Source organism: Zeus faber, assembly GCF_960531495.2.
Source record: "Zeus faber genome assembly, chromosome: 9".
Classification (NCBI taxonomy): Eukaryota; Metazoa; Chordata; class Actinopteri; order Zeiformes; family Zeidae; genus Zeus; species Zeus faber.
The window spans coordinates 13,103,927-13,121,947 of NC_137197.1; the positions used below are offsets into that span (position 1 = coordinate 13,103,927).

The following is an 18,021-nucleotide window of genomic DNA, read 5'->3' on the forward strand; positions in this document are numbered from 1 at the left end:
GTCGTCATTTATTTTTTTTGCTAATATTTGGTAAGGTTAAAACACAAAACGTGAGTGAATAATTGGCTGAATTCACCGGTTTCCTCTCTGACCGGTCCCGTGTGTCACATGGCCGGTCTGGAGTTCAAAACAAAGCCGGCCTCAGCCCTCAGCTCTCAGGGCTGCAACATCAAAACGACTTTGAAGGCAAATACTTTATACAATCCACACACAGTCCCGGTTTGTTCATTTTGTGTAGTTTCTTCTATCTCTTCTTCTTCTTCTTCTTCTTTACTTTGTGTTTGAGGAGCTGGAATGCCGGGAACGCCCTGGGATGCTTTGAAAACACGTGGCAGACAGGGCACCGCGGCTTCACTCGTAACCCAGTCTGCTTTGATGTGTGGGGGAGCGAGGGCGGGCGGGAAGGAGGGAGGGCGGGCGATGGAGAGGAAAAGGAGAGGAGAGGAAAGGACACAGGAAAGGAGGGAGGTGTGAAGGGAGGAATGCACGTAGAGAACAGGGGGATGACAGGGGTGACACTGAGGGTGATGACAAAGGCGGACTGGGCAGAAAGTGGAACAGGAAAGAATTCAATATAAATAAATAGTGTGTTTGGAGGAAAGGCTTTGAGGGTCGTGTGTGTGTGTGTGTGTGTGTGTGTGTGTGTGTGTGTGTGTGTGTGTGTGTGTGTGTGTGTGTGTGTGTGTGTGTGTGTGTGTGTGTGTGTGTGTGTGTGTGTGTGTGTGTGTGTGTGTGTGTGTGTGTGTGTGTGTTGAAAGATTGGGGGATGTGCTCCAGTCTTATTTGGAGATAAAATGCTCTTTGGGTTTTCGTTGCCTCCAACCCTCCATCTGTCTGCTACATACATGCTGCTGCTGCTGCTGCTGCTGCTGCTGCTGCTGCTGCTGGAGGAGAAACGCAGAAAGTCTCTGGAAACGTCTCTAATCAAATATGACGGACCACATATGCTAATGGGAAAAAAAAATTAAAATTAAGCTCCAAAAAAAAAAGTTGTTTACCCAACAAGCTGTTGGGTGAGCAACTTTTTTTTATCCGACTAAATTTTCTATTTTAATTCAAATCTTAAAGGTTGATTTAATTGTTTCATTGGGTTGTAAAGTTAACCCAATTCAAAATACACTGTTTATTTTGAACAAACAGCTTTTTCTCAAGCAGGATCGTGGGAATGTCATGTTTTATTTTGGCAAAAAGCTACTTAAATACAATAACTTCATTAATTGCATTCCGTCCAACCCTTTGTGACACACGTGGTTTGACAAGGTGTGGAAAAGAGGGCAGCAGCAGATGTACAAATAATAAAAGGTCATTTCAATATATCTGTTTGCAGCAACAAATAGGAAAGGATTTGTATTATTTTTGGATTGCTTAGATTTAGCTTGTATCCTTTTTTCGTGTGTGTGCATGTGTGTGTGTGGGTGTGAAGGTGTAACTTCTTATCTAGTCGGTGTACAGACAGAAGCCGGAAGGAGTGACATTTTGGAAGTCTGTGCGGAGGTGCGTGCCGTTTTTGGGTCCGGGCGTCTCAGCGTGGCGGCCTGGAGGGACACGCACACTCACACCTGTCGTGGTGCGTGAGGAAGATCTCGTCGATTTGCCAGCGAACCCGGGGCCTCCGATGGCGCTGCGGAGCCGTCACCTCCGGAGCGTATTTCAACACCTACAGTGGACACGGAGAGGGGGAGGGGGGGGGATGGTGATTATTATGATCTTTTTATGCTTTAACAGACCCTTCCGTCTAAAAAACAGCGGCAGGTCATGCACGCTCATGAATTTCGGTAAAGGCCCAGGACACCTTTGTAGAATTCGATGCAATCATTTCCCCAAATGCAGCTGACACCATCTCCATATTTACAGAACCCCTATTTTACATCTACCCTGACGCCTGGTGATTCATGAAGAGAAGCCAGAGAACTTCCTGGCACAAACAAACACAGGTTCCGGGAATGTTGTGAAGAGTCTCAGGTTTGGGTGAACTCCCTCTTTCTCTCACCCACTCTTTCTTTTCTTTTTGTCTTTGTTGTCTTTTTCTTTTCTGTCCGACGATTTGTGACCTGTACGTGACTTTAAGCAAAGTGAACTGAAAATGCTTTTCTTGACCGATAACCTGTGCTTCTAAGGCAACGCTCGCATCACTTCTGGGTTTACTTATTTACCATGGCACGTCCCGACACCTATGTCCCCCAAACGGCCGGCCAATTTCTATCGGAATTCGGTGACATTGGAGGTGTTGTGTAAGTGCAGCCGCTCCATCCCTAATGTAGTCCGTGCTACTGTATATTTGAATGTATAGTGACCGTATAATAACCATCTTGGTGGAGGCATTATAACGTCTTGCTCTTCTGTTTTACACTCATTGGAGCTTATATTACCACCAACCTTGCAAATAGATTTGTTTGAATCATTTCACATTTACACGCAATTCCATTTATGGTTTAAAAGCTTGAAGCCTTTTGCAGTTTGATTAGATTCAGGCTAACGCAACTACAATTAACCACCTTCATACTCAAAACTCAAAGCTTTTAAACTATTTGATTAGGTTTAATGATTCAATTTTGAAGGGCCTAATTTGTTGTCATTTATTTAGTCCTGATTGGGGATGCTTATTTAGATTTTTTTTTTTCTGACCCATAGCCGCCCCTCGTTAACTGACAATGAACCATTGTCAGACAACATTAAAATCTACTATTTAGAGAGGGAGAATATAAAGAAAATCCATATTGTGATAATGGCAACACTCCGACGTGTTGACGATGTTAGAGATGGCCATGACTACTCGATTTGGACGTTAGTATTCGTTCGACGTGTTGAGTTATTTTTTACATTTTTATGAGGGAGTGCACACAGTTACGCTGGGGAAAAAACTGTCGCCTAACTTGCAATAATATGTAGTCCAGTCACACACCGTTAATTCATTTCAAATGGTTCATTATGAATATAGAATTTTTATTTTATTACTGTTTCATTTAAAAACAGCTTTCGCTTACCTTACTTGTCTAATTTTCTTTAACCATGCAACAAAGGTTTTTTATTTTTATTACCTAAAAAAAAAGGTATTTTCTTTTTCTATAAATGTTAACCTTAGTCCTGATTTAGAATTAGCTATGCCTAAATGACAGGGTATTTGACTATGTCATCTAAATCAAAGGGAGATCTGAAAAATATATAAAAGACATCGACTAAATTTGTAAGGACAGTACACACACATTTCACATGCTGCACAGTGTTGGGATGTTTTCCCATCGGCTGGGAGATCATTGAATTAAGTCAGTCTAAATCCCTCATTAAAGTGTGCTCGACTCACCTCAAGAAAGTTGTTAAAAAAAAAATGTTTTTTGTACTGTTGTGTCGATTTCAGCTGAGCTAGTACTTCCAAGAATCTTGGCCAAGTGAGTTACATTTAAATAAAGCCAATTTACCGCACTACAAAGGCTTTTGAATGCCAACACTAAACTGCAATAACAGAGGAAAACTCTGCCCTTTGCTGTTCATATTATGTTAACAATGGTTACAATGATTATGAAATTCCCATATTCTACTTTTTAGGGGAATTATTTTCTTTGACTACACCGTGTAGTAGAACACCATCAAAAAACACTTGAATGCACAGAACGGTTTGCCATGAAGAAGGCACGACCACAATCGTACATGAATCGTACAGTGGATGGCAATCTGCCCAAAATTTCTTCTTTGCATCGAAGGACATCTTCAGCCCCGAGAATCTCTCCAGGCCCATTTATCAAAGGACCCGGTCTTGCAGGGATGAAGTCACAAGAAAGAAAGGCCTTTTGGGAAATCAGCGGTCTGACACTCTGATGTCTGGCTGGAAGTTCCAGCTACAAAGGTCACAGTCCTGAACAAGCAGGCAAATTGAAACAAACAAGACTCCATCAGGTCACTGCCAGCGCAGAGGAAGTGTGTGTCTCATTAATAAAAGTCTCATTTGACAATGTGAAAAAAGGAAATTGCTGTTGTCTGGTCCATTTGTATTTCACCCGTGCACGGTCATCACCTACGAAACAGGTCCCCGAGCCCCTGTCCGGAGAGGGCTTTGTCTTCCTTTCATCCAAAATCTCTCTGCTATTCCACCTTCTGCACCAGCAGTATCCTCCACCTGGCCTGGAATAACAATCTTCACCTGACCCAGTGTTGCTGGGGAACCCGCTCTTTGTCCATCTCTCCGTCTTCTTTGTCCCGACTTCATTTCCTAACTCAACTCCCCCCGTCCTCCGCGGTGGTGCGTCCTGAATCTGGCTCAGCACCTTGAACAAACTGCGCTTCCACAACGCAGCATAACTTCAATTTGCCCAGTTTGTCTTGCAGTTCACTGGTTTCCTCTTTGTGGAAGTGCAATGCAGTCGCTGTAACAATCCAGCTAACATATGAAAAGAGGGACAAAAACCCAACAAAACCACTTTTTGGCACCACATAAAAAAGCCTGAATGTGCAGAGAGTTTCCTGTTTTTCTGTAGGGACGTTAACCATACTTTATTGCTGCCATTGTTGGCTGTTCAACTGCTGAAAAGGTAATGGTGTGATCCTTATGCAATATGACTTTTTAGTCGGGCCTTGGTTGGAAAGAACTGGAACCTATCCTTTAATAAGGACACTAGGCTTGGGCGATATCCACACTTTTAAATCACGATGCAGCCCCGCCCTAATATCGCGAAACACAATGTTATTGTTGTTGTTGACGGGGGTGTGACCAAGAAAGTGTTCCCATTACACGCGGTTGCGGACGCCACTTTTTTTGGTTTGATTCAATTACAATGAATACATCTACAATAAAAAAAACACTCTGTTTTTGTTTTCTTTGTAGAAACGGTGAACCTTTATGCCGGATCACGGAGAATGGATGCCTTTATGCCACTCCAACTAGGAAATCGGGTGTGGGCGTTATCGTGACGTGCGTGCGGAAGGGATCTCCTGTTCATCGTGCGAACAATGACGAGCGCCAAACTAGTGTGAGGGCGAAAATATACGCCTAGAGTTAAATAAAAAAAAAAAGGAATTTTACAAATTTTGGGATTCCCAGCGTAAAATAATACGAGGTGTGGTGCATGAGCGAGTGAACTGGTTGTTAAGCGTCAAACGGTCAAAGCGCAAGTAGTAACCTGGAGCCGCAGCTTAATCACCGAACCATCCGCCCCACCACGTTCGTATCCTCCATCTGCTTCCTCGCTGTTGCGTGCGTTCGTCCACATACAGCCGTCCGATGCTCCCCGTGGTCCCGCGGATGGAGAGACGGGGGATGATATTTCGATTTCGCCAAATAGTGCGATTTTCCATTCAAATCGAAAATCGGCCCAAGCCTAATGGACTCTATCTTATAGCTCTTAGGGGGGTTACCATTTCATCTCTATTATCCTGCCTGGCTCAGACATGTCCACTATCTTCCCCAATGAGGGCAAATTAAAGCCCCGAAGGCAGATATGGTCACATTCACCGTCACAACATAGAAGTTCTGCAGACACAAGCTCATGCAGAATTCTGTGCTCTGCATTCTTTAAAAAGTGGACAGAGAGTGGTCCCTTGGTAAAAAAAATACTTCCAAGCTTAAATTGGACACAACATGCACCACACCCCATCACTCCTTTCATCCAAGACATCCTTGCTGCTGAGGAACCGCTTCTAACACTTACCCTACCAGCCATGTCAGAAGATTTTCTGTATTTCGGAAGCATCTCTTCCCCCTCCCTCCCCCCATCACTCCATCCCTCCAAAGCAACTCTAAAGCTTCATTATTGAAATTACAAAAGGGAGCAATGCCAATGCCTCGGACTGAACAGTGACAGAACAAAAATCCACAAGCGCCCCTGAAAGGGAAGATAAAAAGGGGAGGAAGAGAGACAAGAAAATACAAAGAGAGGTTGGAATGAACGTGTTTGGGTGAGGAAAGACGGCAGGAACGCAGCCTTTCAGCTTCATTTATCTTAATTGTGTTGAAATGCCATTGCCAATAATTTTTGTTCTGGTTCATAGAAAATTATCCCAATGAGAGAGAGAGAGAGAGAGAGCGAGAGAGAGAGAGAGAGAGAGAGAGAGAGAGAGCGAGAGAGCAGAGAGAGAGAGAGAGAGATTTTTTTGATTTTTAAAGCATCTTTATTTTAACATTTTCTCTAGAGAGAGAGAGAGAGAGAGAGAGAGAGAGAGAGAGAGAGAGAGAGAGAGAGAGAGAGAGAGAGAGAGAGAGAGAGAGAGAGAGAGAGAGAGAGAGAGAGAGAGAGAGAGAGAGAGAGAGAGAGAGAGAGAGAGAGGTCAATCATACATCAAGTCTGGCAGCACTGGAGAGCATCACACACCACAAATGTCTGTAAAGAGCGAAAAGTAAAGACAGTGATGATGGCAGCAAAATGAACAACAACAGGAAGGTAGAACGAAGCGGTTCTTCCGGTGAGCACTGACTGCATATGTATTCGCGGTGTCACCATTCTCCAAATCCACGATTCAACTTGACTTTCGATTTTAAGGTCACGATCCGATTCAATTTTTGATTTAAACATACGTATTTTTTTTCCAGCGCTGACGGCCATGCCATTGTTCGACTGTCAAGTCTTGATTTGTAAAGAAAAACGACTGTTTCTCTGTAAGTAACTTTTATTTGAAAATTAAAAAATGATAAATAATAACAAAAAACATGAGAACATTTAAACAACTCACCTAAACAGTTTAAGAGCTTCAGCAAACGTAAACCTTAGAATAATAAACAATGAGTTACTTATTACACTACTTTAAAGTTACAAAAATAGGCGCGGTTCGGAGGCGGGGGAGGCGCAGTCGACTCCGTCAAGGGGCCCACACCCCCCAGCGCACGCTGCATTTGTTTACCGGCGGATCTTGACCGTCCCAATGACGGCGACCATGTCGGACGATATTACCCACAAAAATATGGGTAGAGCTCAACTCAAGCTTTCTAAAAAATGTAATGGCCGGTTAGTGATCGAACGTCTCACATTATCCGTAGCAACTCCACAGCGATCGTTGCGAAACAGCAAGAAAATTCTTATCAGCGTGACAGGCTTTTATGAGAGGGATGTTTATGTAGAACCACCACCTCAAAACCTTCGACTGAGTGAGGTTCAGTGCCACGCTGTAGATCTAATATATACGTTTAGATGCATTCTAGATTCAAACACACAGTCGTATCCCATAATCTTATATCCCCTTTCCACAGCCATGCACTTACTTAGACACTTAGAAATGTCCATTGAAGAAACATACATTACACCTACAACCTGAACCGTAGCTTTACCTGCAGGCGAATTAATGCAATAACAACAATTAGTAAATAATAAGTAATAAGTAGTAAAAATAATGTAACTGGCGGTTAAGGGGGAAAAAAAAATTGGTTTGTTGACCCGTGAATATGCTCCCTCAAAAGTGAGTGTTTCCGAAACGTTGCTGTCCAGAAACAGCAAAGCCTTTGTCTCACACATTAGTCTAAAGTCGATAGGTTCGTAAAGAAAAGAAAAAAACCCACACGTGTGACATGTCGTTGGCTTTGTGTGGGTATTAAACGCTCAGCCTTTTTAGACCGAACCCGGCAGGTGAATGTCTTCAGGTTTATTGAATCAGGGTGACGGCAGAGGCGTGCCGATTTATTTCAGCTCTTCCGCATATAGCATCGGAAAATTGATACTCCATCATTACAAGCAAAAACGCCTGGAGAGCAGAAGTTGCCGCCTCCAGCGTCAGGGTAGTTTGAAAGAACAAATTGCTGCACAACAGATGCAGTGAAATCATTTGGTAAATCACAGCGAACCCGCGCGTGATTTATGTGAGAGCGTTCCTCAACCGAAACAGTGGCGTGAGTAATGTGTTTCTCCGGAGCTTCGTTCAGGTGAGGAAGCCGTTGCTTAACCCCGTCCGCCTATTTTTGTGGAGAGGCTCTGAATCGCTCTCCTCTCCCTCTCCTCCGTGTCGCTCTCTCTCTCCTTTTCTACCCCCTCTTTCCGTTCATCGCACTGTTTACACGTCCTTCCTCTGGATATAATACTGTATGTGTGGGGCGCGTGTTTTGTGGTTACTTTGCTATTTTGATTTCTTAAGTAAAGAAATGAAGAACATCACATGCTGCACGCACGCACGCACACACACACACACACACACACACACACACACACACACACACACACACACACACACACACACACACCACACACACACAATAGTATGTACTCAAGAATACACACTCCGGCAAACTCCCATCACGGACTCACAAATTAGGAAAAAAAAAATACACAATTCTGACCCCAATCCCGTTTCTCTGTGTCTGGATTCCTATTGTGTGCTTTCAACTGCAGGGAGCGGGAGAAGCCCGGTTCGATTCCCCTGCAGACTGCCTCCATAATGAGCCCATGATAAAACAAAGGAGTAAGAGATGGAGGGAGGAGAGGAAAAACAATGAACAACAGGATGAATACGGATAAAGAACGTCGCCCGCTGCAAAGCGATAGATGCTGGTTTAGAGAGGGAAGGGGAATATAAAGGGAAGAATGAGGGGATGACAGGGGCCCGGGGAGAGTTAGAGAATGATACATTGCAAAGGGATGCCAATGAAGAGATTTGAAAGAAAGGGCTGCGGAAAAGGTAACAAAAGCGAGAGAGAGAGCGATGGTGCATTGCCGCCTCATTGTTGATGCGGCGCTATCCCACTTTCTCTCAACTTCTCACTCGCTCTGTTAGCGGCTACACCGCTCTGTCGCTCTCATCCCTCCTTTCAACTTTTCCCCTTTAATCAATCTCTGCACCCTCCCTTCGTTTTCCCAGAATGCACTTGTCTCCCACGATCCCTTTATGCTCCCTCCCTCTCCGGCACTTCCCCTCCTCTCCCACTTGCTCCCACCGCACTCCTCTCTCTCTCTCTCTCTCTCTCTCTCTCTCTCTCTCTCTCTCTGAAAAATCCTGAGCGAGGGGGATTTCTTTCTTCTAGTTTATACAAAAAAGAGATGAATTAAAACATCATGGAAGGAAGAGACCGAGACAGAGAGAGAGGGGGAATCAAGTAAAAACAGCCCCTTGCTGTGACTCTGTACGTGCATGTGTTGCCATTTTGATGTGTGTGTCGCTCACGTTTCGTGTGTTAAGTGATCCTTAAACAGTGTGTGAGTGTGAGAGATTTCCTGGCTCCCCACCTCGTGCAGTTTCACGGACGTCTTGGCAGCCTGGCAGCTACAGCCGTTGTTCCAGTTGTCGGTTCCGCAGGCGCAGTTTCCTCCGCAGCGTTGGACCAGCAGGCAGCGTGGGAAGAACACGGCGCTGGTCGCACGCAGCTCCTCGCGCAGGTTCACCGAAAAGTTCCTCGGAGTGCAGCTGTAGCGCTTGACATCGTCGTGGAGACGGTCGAGATCGACTGAGAGAGAGAGAGCACAGAGAATCCAAACCACTTAGTTGAGAGTTTTGTTACTTTATTACTGGATGTTTTTATTCGATCTTATTCTGTCTGGTTCTGGGAAACGGACTCCATTCTATAAAAAAAAAAAAAAAACTATAACACGGACAAAACTCACAAACAGCTGAATGCAGATTAGCTGAAACTTTACGGTTTGTATGTATCGAGAACTAGACTTTTTTAATACAGATTTGTTATCAAACACAGATGCATATTTGCAAATTCATTCACACATTCATATATCTGAGTACAGTTTTGTGTATACACCGATCAGCCACAACATTAAAACCACTGACAGGTGAAGTGAATAACATTGATCCTTTTCGTTCCAATGGCACCTGTCAAGGGGTGGGATGTATTAGGCAGCAAGTGAACAGTCAGTTCTTGAAGTTGATGTGTTGGAAGCAGGAAAAATGGACGTGGAAGTGTAAGGATCTGAGCGACTTTGACAAGCGCCACATTGTGATGGTTAGATGACTGGGTCAGAGCATCGCCAAAACAGCAGGTCTTGTGGGCTGTTCCCGGTATGCAGTGGTTAGTGCCTACCAAAAATGGTACAAAGAAAGACAACCGGTAAACCGGTGACAGAGTCATGGGCGCCCATGACCATGGGAGTGAAGTCCAGCCCGTCTGGTCTGATCCCACAGAAGAGCTACTGCAGCACAAATTGGTGAAAAAATTAATGCTGCTATGATGGAAAGGTGTCAGAACACACAGTGCATCACAGCTTGCTGTGTATGGGGCTGTGTTGCTGCAGCTCAGTCAGAGTGTCCATGCTGACCCCTGCTCACTGCCGAAAGCGCCTATAATGGGCACGTGAGCATCAGAACCGGACCCTGTAGCAATTGAAGAAGGTGGTCTGGTCTGATGAATCATGTTTTCTTCTCCACCATACATGTGGGTGGTCGGGGTTAGGGTCCGATCCCATCGAGCATCTATGGGAGGTCCTGGAACAACAAGCCCGATCCATGGGGGCCCCACCTCGCAACTTACAGGACTTAAAGGATCTGCTGCTAAAGTCTACAACTGCTAAAGTCAGATACAACAGGACACCTTCAGAGGTCTTGTGAGTCTTGGAGTCCACGCCTCGACGGGTCAGAGCTGTTTTGGCTACACAAGGGGGACCTACACAATATTAGTGGTTATTAGTGGTGTTTTAATGTTGCTGCTGATCAGTGTATTTACATGTTACAGCATTGATTTATCTACCATAGAAACAAATGGAAGTAAATTAACCGTGAGAAATATACAATTGAAGAACAAGTGCAATTATGACAGCATAAAATAGATAGCGAGCTGGTCAACAGCGTTGGGTCACAGTGGGGAAAAAGAAGCCTGCACGAAGGAATATGGATAAATGCTGAGTTTGTTAATAACAATTAAAAAAGAAAAACAAACTAAAAAAACAATACTTTTGAATAAACTTCACTAGTATTATTCAGGTCATTTATGGATGAGATAGAAATAACAGAAAAAGATATGTGTGATGGTGAGAAAAGAGAACTGGACCACTTTGGAAAATCTGGTGGGGATCGACTCAATTCAGAGAAGCAGAGAAGGAGAGAGAGAGAGAGAGAGAGAGAGAGAGAGAGAGAGAGAGAGAGAGAGGAGAGAGAGAGAGAGAGAGAGAGAGAGAGAGAGAGAGAGAGAGAGAGAGAGAGAGAGAGAGAGATGAGAGAGAGAGAGAGAGAGAGAGAGAGAGAGAGAGAGAGAGAGAGAGAGAGAGGCTATCAGTGCAAGTTCACTACTTCACCTTGCCGAAATAGTCCGTAATGACTGACACGAGATGAGAAGATTAGATAAAAGGACGAAGCGAGTTTAGTGGCGAGCACATCTGTAACGTTCATCGATTGTGACGGTGGGAGGAATGGAGGGGGACAGACTTAAAGAGAGAGAGAGAGAGAGAGAGAGAAGAGAGAGAAATAAAAAAGACAATCCATGTATTCTCATTAGTAAATGCTCCTCTGGTAGCCGTGCTGCCCCTGATGACCTGCATATACGCAAAGTCTCCTTTTTTTTCACCGTGCTATCGCGAAATGTTCTGCAATTTATTTATCTTTTCCTTTCTCAGGGGTCACTGATGATGACGGGGGTCGAGCAGAGTAAACAATAGCCGACGACGATATATAAAATAAAATCCATCAAACGGGCTCTTGCTGAGCGCTGATGGCAATAGATGATTACATTTGGGATGATCTGCCGGAGGAGGTCAGAGGGGTGGGGAAGACATAAAGAAAGTCACTCCCCAGTATATCTGGATTACAATAGACAGCCCAGATGGAGCAGAGAGAGTGTAACGATGAGAAAGAGAGAGATGGAGAAAGGATAATCAGAGAGACGAGTGGCGAGCGACACCAGGGAGCATTAATTGATTTTGGGTCGACTCAGTGTATTATCGCATGGTAATCATCATCATCATCCTCATCATCATCCTCATCATCCCCGTATGTGCGCCGGGGACTGCGTTAGCACGAGGCTGTTCCTAACCGTTTAACAGTTGTTTTTTTTTGTTGTTTTTTTTAATTGAGCGGTTAGATTTAATCCGGGATTTCAGTTTAGGATTTGACTGGTCCGCCGTAAGTGGAAGTGACAAGGAAACCGAAAGAAGAAAGAACGAGAGAAGAAAGAAACCGAAAGGACTGCCGTGAGACGCCCACGCGTACCAACAAAGTCAGTCAACAAATGTTAATCAAATCGATCCGTGATCTATAATCCGTGATCCATAGTGGATTACTTTTACCTTTTTCGTGGATAAGGCTTCCAGACAAAAGGGCTGAAATATTTGAGATCGTTCCACAAAAACCGGAAAACACAAAGTGAGACTCTTACACGATATGATTTTGAATGAAAACAATTTAGTGACTGTTAGAGAGAGAGTGAGAGAGAGAGAGAGAGAGGGAGAGAGAGAAAAGAAAATATAACTTAAGGGACGACATGCTATTGATAATCAATATGCAAGTGTTTACCAAACAAAATCTCACACAGATAGGTTTCCGTTCAGATGGGAGACAGTGTGATGAGAGAGAGAGAGAGACGGGAGCTGTGTTCTTATTGATCGTACTTATTATGGCTCCGTTTGGGTGGTTGATTTGACTGCCGGTGACTTTTTGTTTGCCCATATTTATTGAATGTGTTTGCTGACTTATATTTCTCCCCACCAGCAGCAGCAGCAGCAGCAGCAGAACAGCAAAGGTAGCGGAGGAACAAAAAGGACACGGAGGAAAAACAATGGATGAACAACATGAATAAATTTGGCTCTTGATGTGCAGATGCACCAAGACAGACTTCTTTAATGACTGTTTGGGACCGGCGTAGCTCTGCAGTGCTCCACATCAGTCAGTGTGTGTCTCTCCTCAGCATGTGGTGAGAGGCAAAATTAGGAAAAAAATTGTGTCTACTTTTGGGGAGTGCGTGTCTATTAAGAGGTAAAATGAGGAGGTAAGATCATAAAGGGAGATTTCGGTACACGTCGGTTTCAGCACATCTACATTATATTTAACATGCTTTTCTTCTGTACATTAAATCGGGTGGTTGTCAAGCTCAGGGTGGCAGTTCGGGTTGGCCAAAATGCGACTGCATGTGGGAGGGATTCGATTTTGCTGGTGTGAGCACCACCAACAAAGACCACTTAGATGCTCTTCGGGGTTGATAACGTACAAAAAGTACAAAGTAAAGTGTCGTGCAAATTTGACACTTTATATTTGAAAATAAATTCCAGGTTTTTTTTTACCTGCTCTCACGTCTCTGCTGCATCTTGGATACCTCAACTAAACTCCTCAACTTAAGTCAGCTTTGTGCATCTCTTTTTATTTTCGTGCAGTTATTTATTTTCCCAAATCATCCTGCGTGCCAGATCAGAGCCCTCTGCAGTCTGTATCTTTGACACTCCTGAACTAAATGGTGGAGTGGATTGGAATTAAACATGTCATAGGGGTGAATGGGTCCATTCAATTTGCCTCATTTTGTTTTCTTTTCTATTATTTTGTTTTATATTAGGGCTGCAACGGTACTGTGGGTCGACGGTTCGGTATGTATCCTGGTTTCGGGGCCATGCGACAGTACGGTTTTGGTATTTTTATATTTAAGAAATAGAAAGAGACAAGAAAGTTAAAAGAAGGAAAAAAATGTAAAAAAAAAAAAAATGCTTTTAGTAGTCATAGTAGCCATATATAACTAGTGTAACGCTGTGTGTGTAAGACTGTGTGGAAAGGGGGGAGAAGGGGGTTGAAGTTCACTGGGAAGTTATAAATTGCATAAGTTCTTCTGATTGGAGGTGAGGTGTCTAGGATAGTGGGTAATTGGCCCAGGTGTCTAGGGGGCAATTTCCCGGCGGTCAGTCAGAGTGTGGAAGGAGGGGAGAGGGAGGGAAGTGAGACATGCGAGTGAGAGGGTGTCTGAAGAAAAGTTGATAATAAAGAGAGACACCCCAGAGCCATCCCAGGGGGTTATTTTCTGACCGGACACCTTGATTGATTGCACTCTTTACGGTGGAAGTCCACTGGATGCGTCGGTCCAGCGTACGGGCGTGGCGCTCTTCCTGTCGGCGAGATGGGCGGCCGCCTCCCTGAGGGGAGCGGGAGCCATCGGGAGCTTTATGCACAGCCGCCTCTCTCCGACGGTTCTGACGATGTGTGCGCCAGCGATGGGGCGCCTGCCATTTACTTTTACTTTTATTTTGTCTGCTTATGGAATGAAACAAGTACGTATGGAACAAAACCGGGCGTAACGGGGACACCTTCTCTGTGACTCTCACCCCCTCTTCATGCGTTATGCACAGAAAATAATCCTTCGTGCCCCTGTTCCTCCGTGCCCCGCCCCCATAGTGTTCTTACTTGTTTTATTTGGGGAACGGGGCACGGCTCTCCTTGCTGCTCTCTGCGATCGGGAGCACGGAGTGACGTTTCACAAGTATAAAAATATATGATGGTTCCCCTTGTTTATAATTCCCCACTTAAATATTATCCCTGTGCATTTTGTAAGCTTCTATCTATTTTATCTTGTTATTGTAATGCACACTGGAAAAAAACAAAAAAACACTCCTGGACTTGAAGAATCTCAGTCGACTGACGGGTTTCCAACTGATGATTCGACTCGTCGACTTTCAGGAAGCAGCCCTAGTTGCATCCCTAATTGTTATCCAATTTGTACATGACTGGATTACTGATGTAATGGGGAACAGCTTGGGCTCATTGTAGAGGACGTCAGTGCTGCTTGTTTGCTCACATTCTGCAAAACCTTACACATTTTATTTTGTAATATTTCACTAAATCATCTTGGCTGTGTAAGTGATGAATATTGGATGAATAACGAGGTTGTTGTTTAATTTTTTGTCATTATGGCACCTCATAGCAATAAACAGATTATAATAAATAATCATCTTCAAAATCACCAATTTTTTGTGTTATTGTTTGCTCTTGACAGTGTATTTTTCTCTTACTGACTCTACTATGTTAACTACAGCACGTCTAGCTATACTGCAAGCAATAAAACCCTTTTTCATTTTAAAATGTAGTGCTCATGTCTTATAAATGTGGACCTGTAAAGCCCTCTAACAGAGGGTTACCCAAATAAACCCGATCTGACTTGACGAGCAGTTAGGCCGCTCCCTGTAACACTGCCGGCAGCCAAAGTGTCGAAATCTCCTCTACATTTCACGCTTAACGCAGAGTGCAGAGGTGCTCAATCACTTTACTCCTGCTGTGGGTGTTATGACTGCTGGGTTTCCCAAAACGACCGATGGGAGGGAAGTCGGTGTTGATGACAGCGTGTTTTGTGTGTTTCGGTTTAATATATGTTTATGGTGTTCATGTAATTGTTTTTTCTATTTTCACCAGCATTTCATTCTACCTCTACGTACACGAGACTGCGGGAAACCCTAAATACTGCCATAACACTGTGCACTGAGCACTGTGTGTGTGTGTGTGCGCGCGCGCGATTGCGTGGCTGCGTGCGTGCACGTATGCGTGTGCGTGTACGTGTGCGTGCGTGTGTGTGATTTGCAAGTCAGGTCTGAGGAATGGTTACAATGTTTCTTAACTCTGCATATCACATCTACTACAGTTGGTGTGTGTGTGTGTGTGTGTGTGTGTGTGTGTGTGTGTGTGTGTGTGTACATGTATGCTCTTGTCTGAGCCTGTGTGTCTGGGAATAAGTGTAATCTACAGAAGGCAGTGGTGTGGAATTTATCCCCTGAGAGAGAGACAACAGGGGGAGGAGGAGAATGGAGGGATAGACAGAGAGAGTTGTGCAGAATGAACATGCCACTCATACACTCACATGCACGGAGCAGCAGCCTGCGAGTGTATGAGTGGCGTGTGTGTGGTTTGTGTGAGTGTGTGCGTTGTATAAGTTACTGTATTGATGCATTGGTATTGGTGTGAACGCCTGAAGCTGAGGCTCTGTGTAATGCATGGAATATGTGTACTGTGTTGTGATTCTGAATGCTAGACTGTGTGTGTGTGTGTGTGTGTGTGTGTTGGGGGGGTTATTAAGTAAGGAACTACGTTTCTTGCAGTGTAGCTTGCAGTTCCAATTTATATTACTGTCAGACGCGTGCTAGTGTGTGTCTGTGTCTCTGTGTGTGTGTGTGTGTGTGTGTGTGTGTGTGTGTGTGTGTGTTAATGAAAACAAAGCTAAGTTGCTGACTGTCGCATATTGCTGCTCTGCTGCACAGGTTGAATTTCCAATTAGACAGAGGCACACTGGCACAATGTATCAGGGACCTGCAGCATCTAGCACCCACCTATGGCACTGCAACACACACACACATACCGGGTTAAACAAGATTAATTTAGCTTAAATATTAAGTTGTGTGAGAGAGAGAGAGAGAGAGAGAGACTCAATCAAGATAGCCATTAGATGGATGTTGGGGGGTAGATATGCAATACTGTAGATAGAGCGACGCTGCTGCAGGGTTCGAAGGGTTCAGGCTTCGGAGCGATATCACCATCACGCTGGTATCTGAAGGATGGGGATGCGCTCTTGCCAATTTAAACAAACTGCTGTGCTTGTACAACAAGCTTGTACATCACACATACACAGAGTTTTGTTTTTTCCTGATTGTGTGATAGTGCAGTTCTGTTAGTGCCTGTGTCGTTTTGAATTTAATGATGAATACTTTTACTACCAATATGTAATTAATACATATTGGTAGTAAAAAAAACATTGATTGTCGCACTTCATGGAACCAACCTGGATAGATGAAAACTAACAAACAAACAGACAAAATAAATTTAAAATCGCTAACCACTCCCCTCGATCCTACCTTTGTTGTGCCTGCTGGCCAGGTGATAGGCCCTGGATCTGTAGTGCAGATGGGTCTGGGTGTAGATGCTGTCCAGGTCCTGCCTCCATGTGTCGGGGTTCAGGCCCCTCAGCAGCTGCTCCACCGTGTCGAACACAGCGATGGTGCGGTCCAGATCCTCCATGGAGAACGGGACCTCCGTCACAGCCATGCTCCCGTGGCCCCCGTCCTGCATGACGCCGCTGGCCTGCACAGCGCCGAAAAACTTTACACGAGAGCCGCTCAAGCCTGGTTTTTAAAAGTGTGAGCTTGGCACCTGCCTTCAACTGGAAAGTGAACTGTCACGATCGTATGACATTTTCGGACCACGACTATCATACAAATAATTGTGTTTTACAATTTAATTGTAGTTTTTCCAATAAATTTTATGCCGCTTTCATAGGTTAAGCCTATAATGGTGTAATAATACACATCAACCTTTTGAATTACTGCCATTTAGTGACATTGAACATTTGAACATCGACACTTGATTATGCAGTTCATTTGCAGATGGAAATGCACAAATTGCAACTTGGACTTGAAATTGAATTGACTTAATTCCCCTTTGAATGGAAACATGATCGTCTAATGATTTTATAATATGATTGTGATCGTGCTCAAATAATCATGATCTGGTTCTTATTTAATAATTGTGGCAGCTCCACTTGAAAGATGTCCCTCGTCCCTATCCCAATCTCTCGGCAGCCCGACTACAGAGCCGGAACTCCACAAGAGGAGTGTTTGTATTCAGTACTTCTAAAGGACGTCATGAAAATTTTAGTGAATTAAACACCATGATAAGAAGATAGAGGAAGCCAAAATTGATGATCTGATAATCTGTGGACCTACAGCATGTATTGAATTGGATGTTTGTGGTTCCAGTCAAGACACATTGTGGAGGGTTTGTACCAATATTATGACTAACTGTGGTGTGAGGTTTTAGGATCGCTGTGTTCAGCAGTGACAACAGAACGGGGTGGAGGGGAAAGGTCAGCCATCGGAGCGATGCGGCGGCTTGGAGCTAATGGAGAATGTGATGGACCTTGGATTTAAATCAGAGCCCGGAAAGCCGGGCTTTGCAACGTCTATAAACCACTTGAGGCTTTGCGTTAAGATTTATGGGGACGCCTGAGAGACCAGGTCACAGGGTTAACCCGTCATAACAGGCACTTAAAATGATTATAATTTAAGACATAGCTCCAGCTTTAAAAAAAGGAAGAATCCAATCATCCAATCATGCCCTTGCTAAATGATTGAGAACATAAAATCAATAATTGAACATGAAGAAGGTATCCATAAGAGCCCACAGTTGTATCCTTGCTCTTTAAAAAAAACATTCAAGAGAACAAAA

General features: G+C 44.1%; 1 protein-coding gene across 1 annotated transcript in view; it reads right to left on the reverse strand.

Annotated features, from left to right (window-relative positions):
- Positions 1 to 371: 371 nt before the first annotated feature.
- Positions 372 to 18,021, reverse strand: part of pdgfd (platelet derived growth factor d) — a 59,755-nt gene continuing 42,105 nt past the window's right edge. The window contains exons 5-7 of the mRNA XM_080006472.1: positions 16,653 to 16,878; positions 9,132 to 9,349; positions 372 to 1,657 (exon numbers count right to left, since the gene is read on the reverse strand). Coding sequence (XP_079862598.1) covers positions 1,523 to 1,657; positions 9,132 to 9,349; positions 16,653 to 16,878 — 579 coding nt within the window. The 3' untranslated portion in view covers positions 372 to 1,522. The remainder of the gene's footprint in view (positions 1,658 to 9,131; positions 9,350 to 16,652; positions 16,879 to 18,021) is intronic.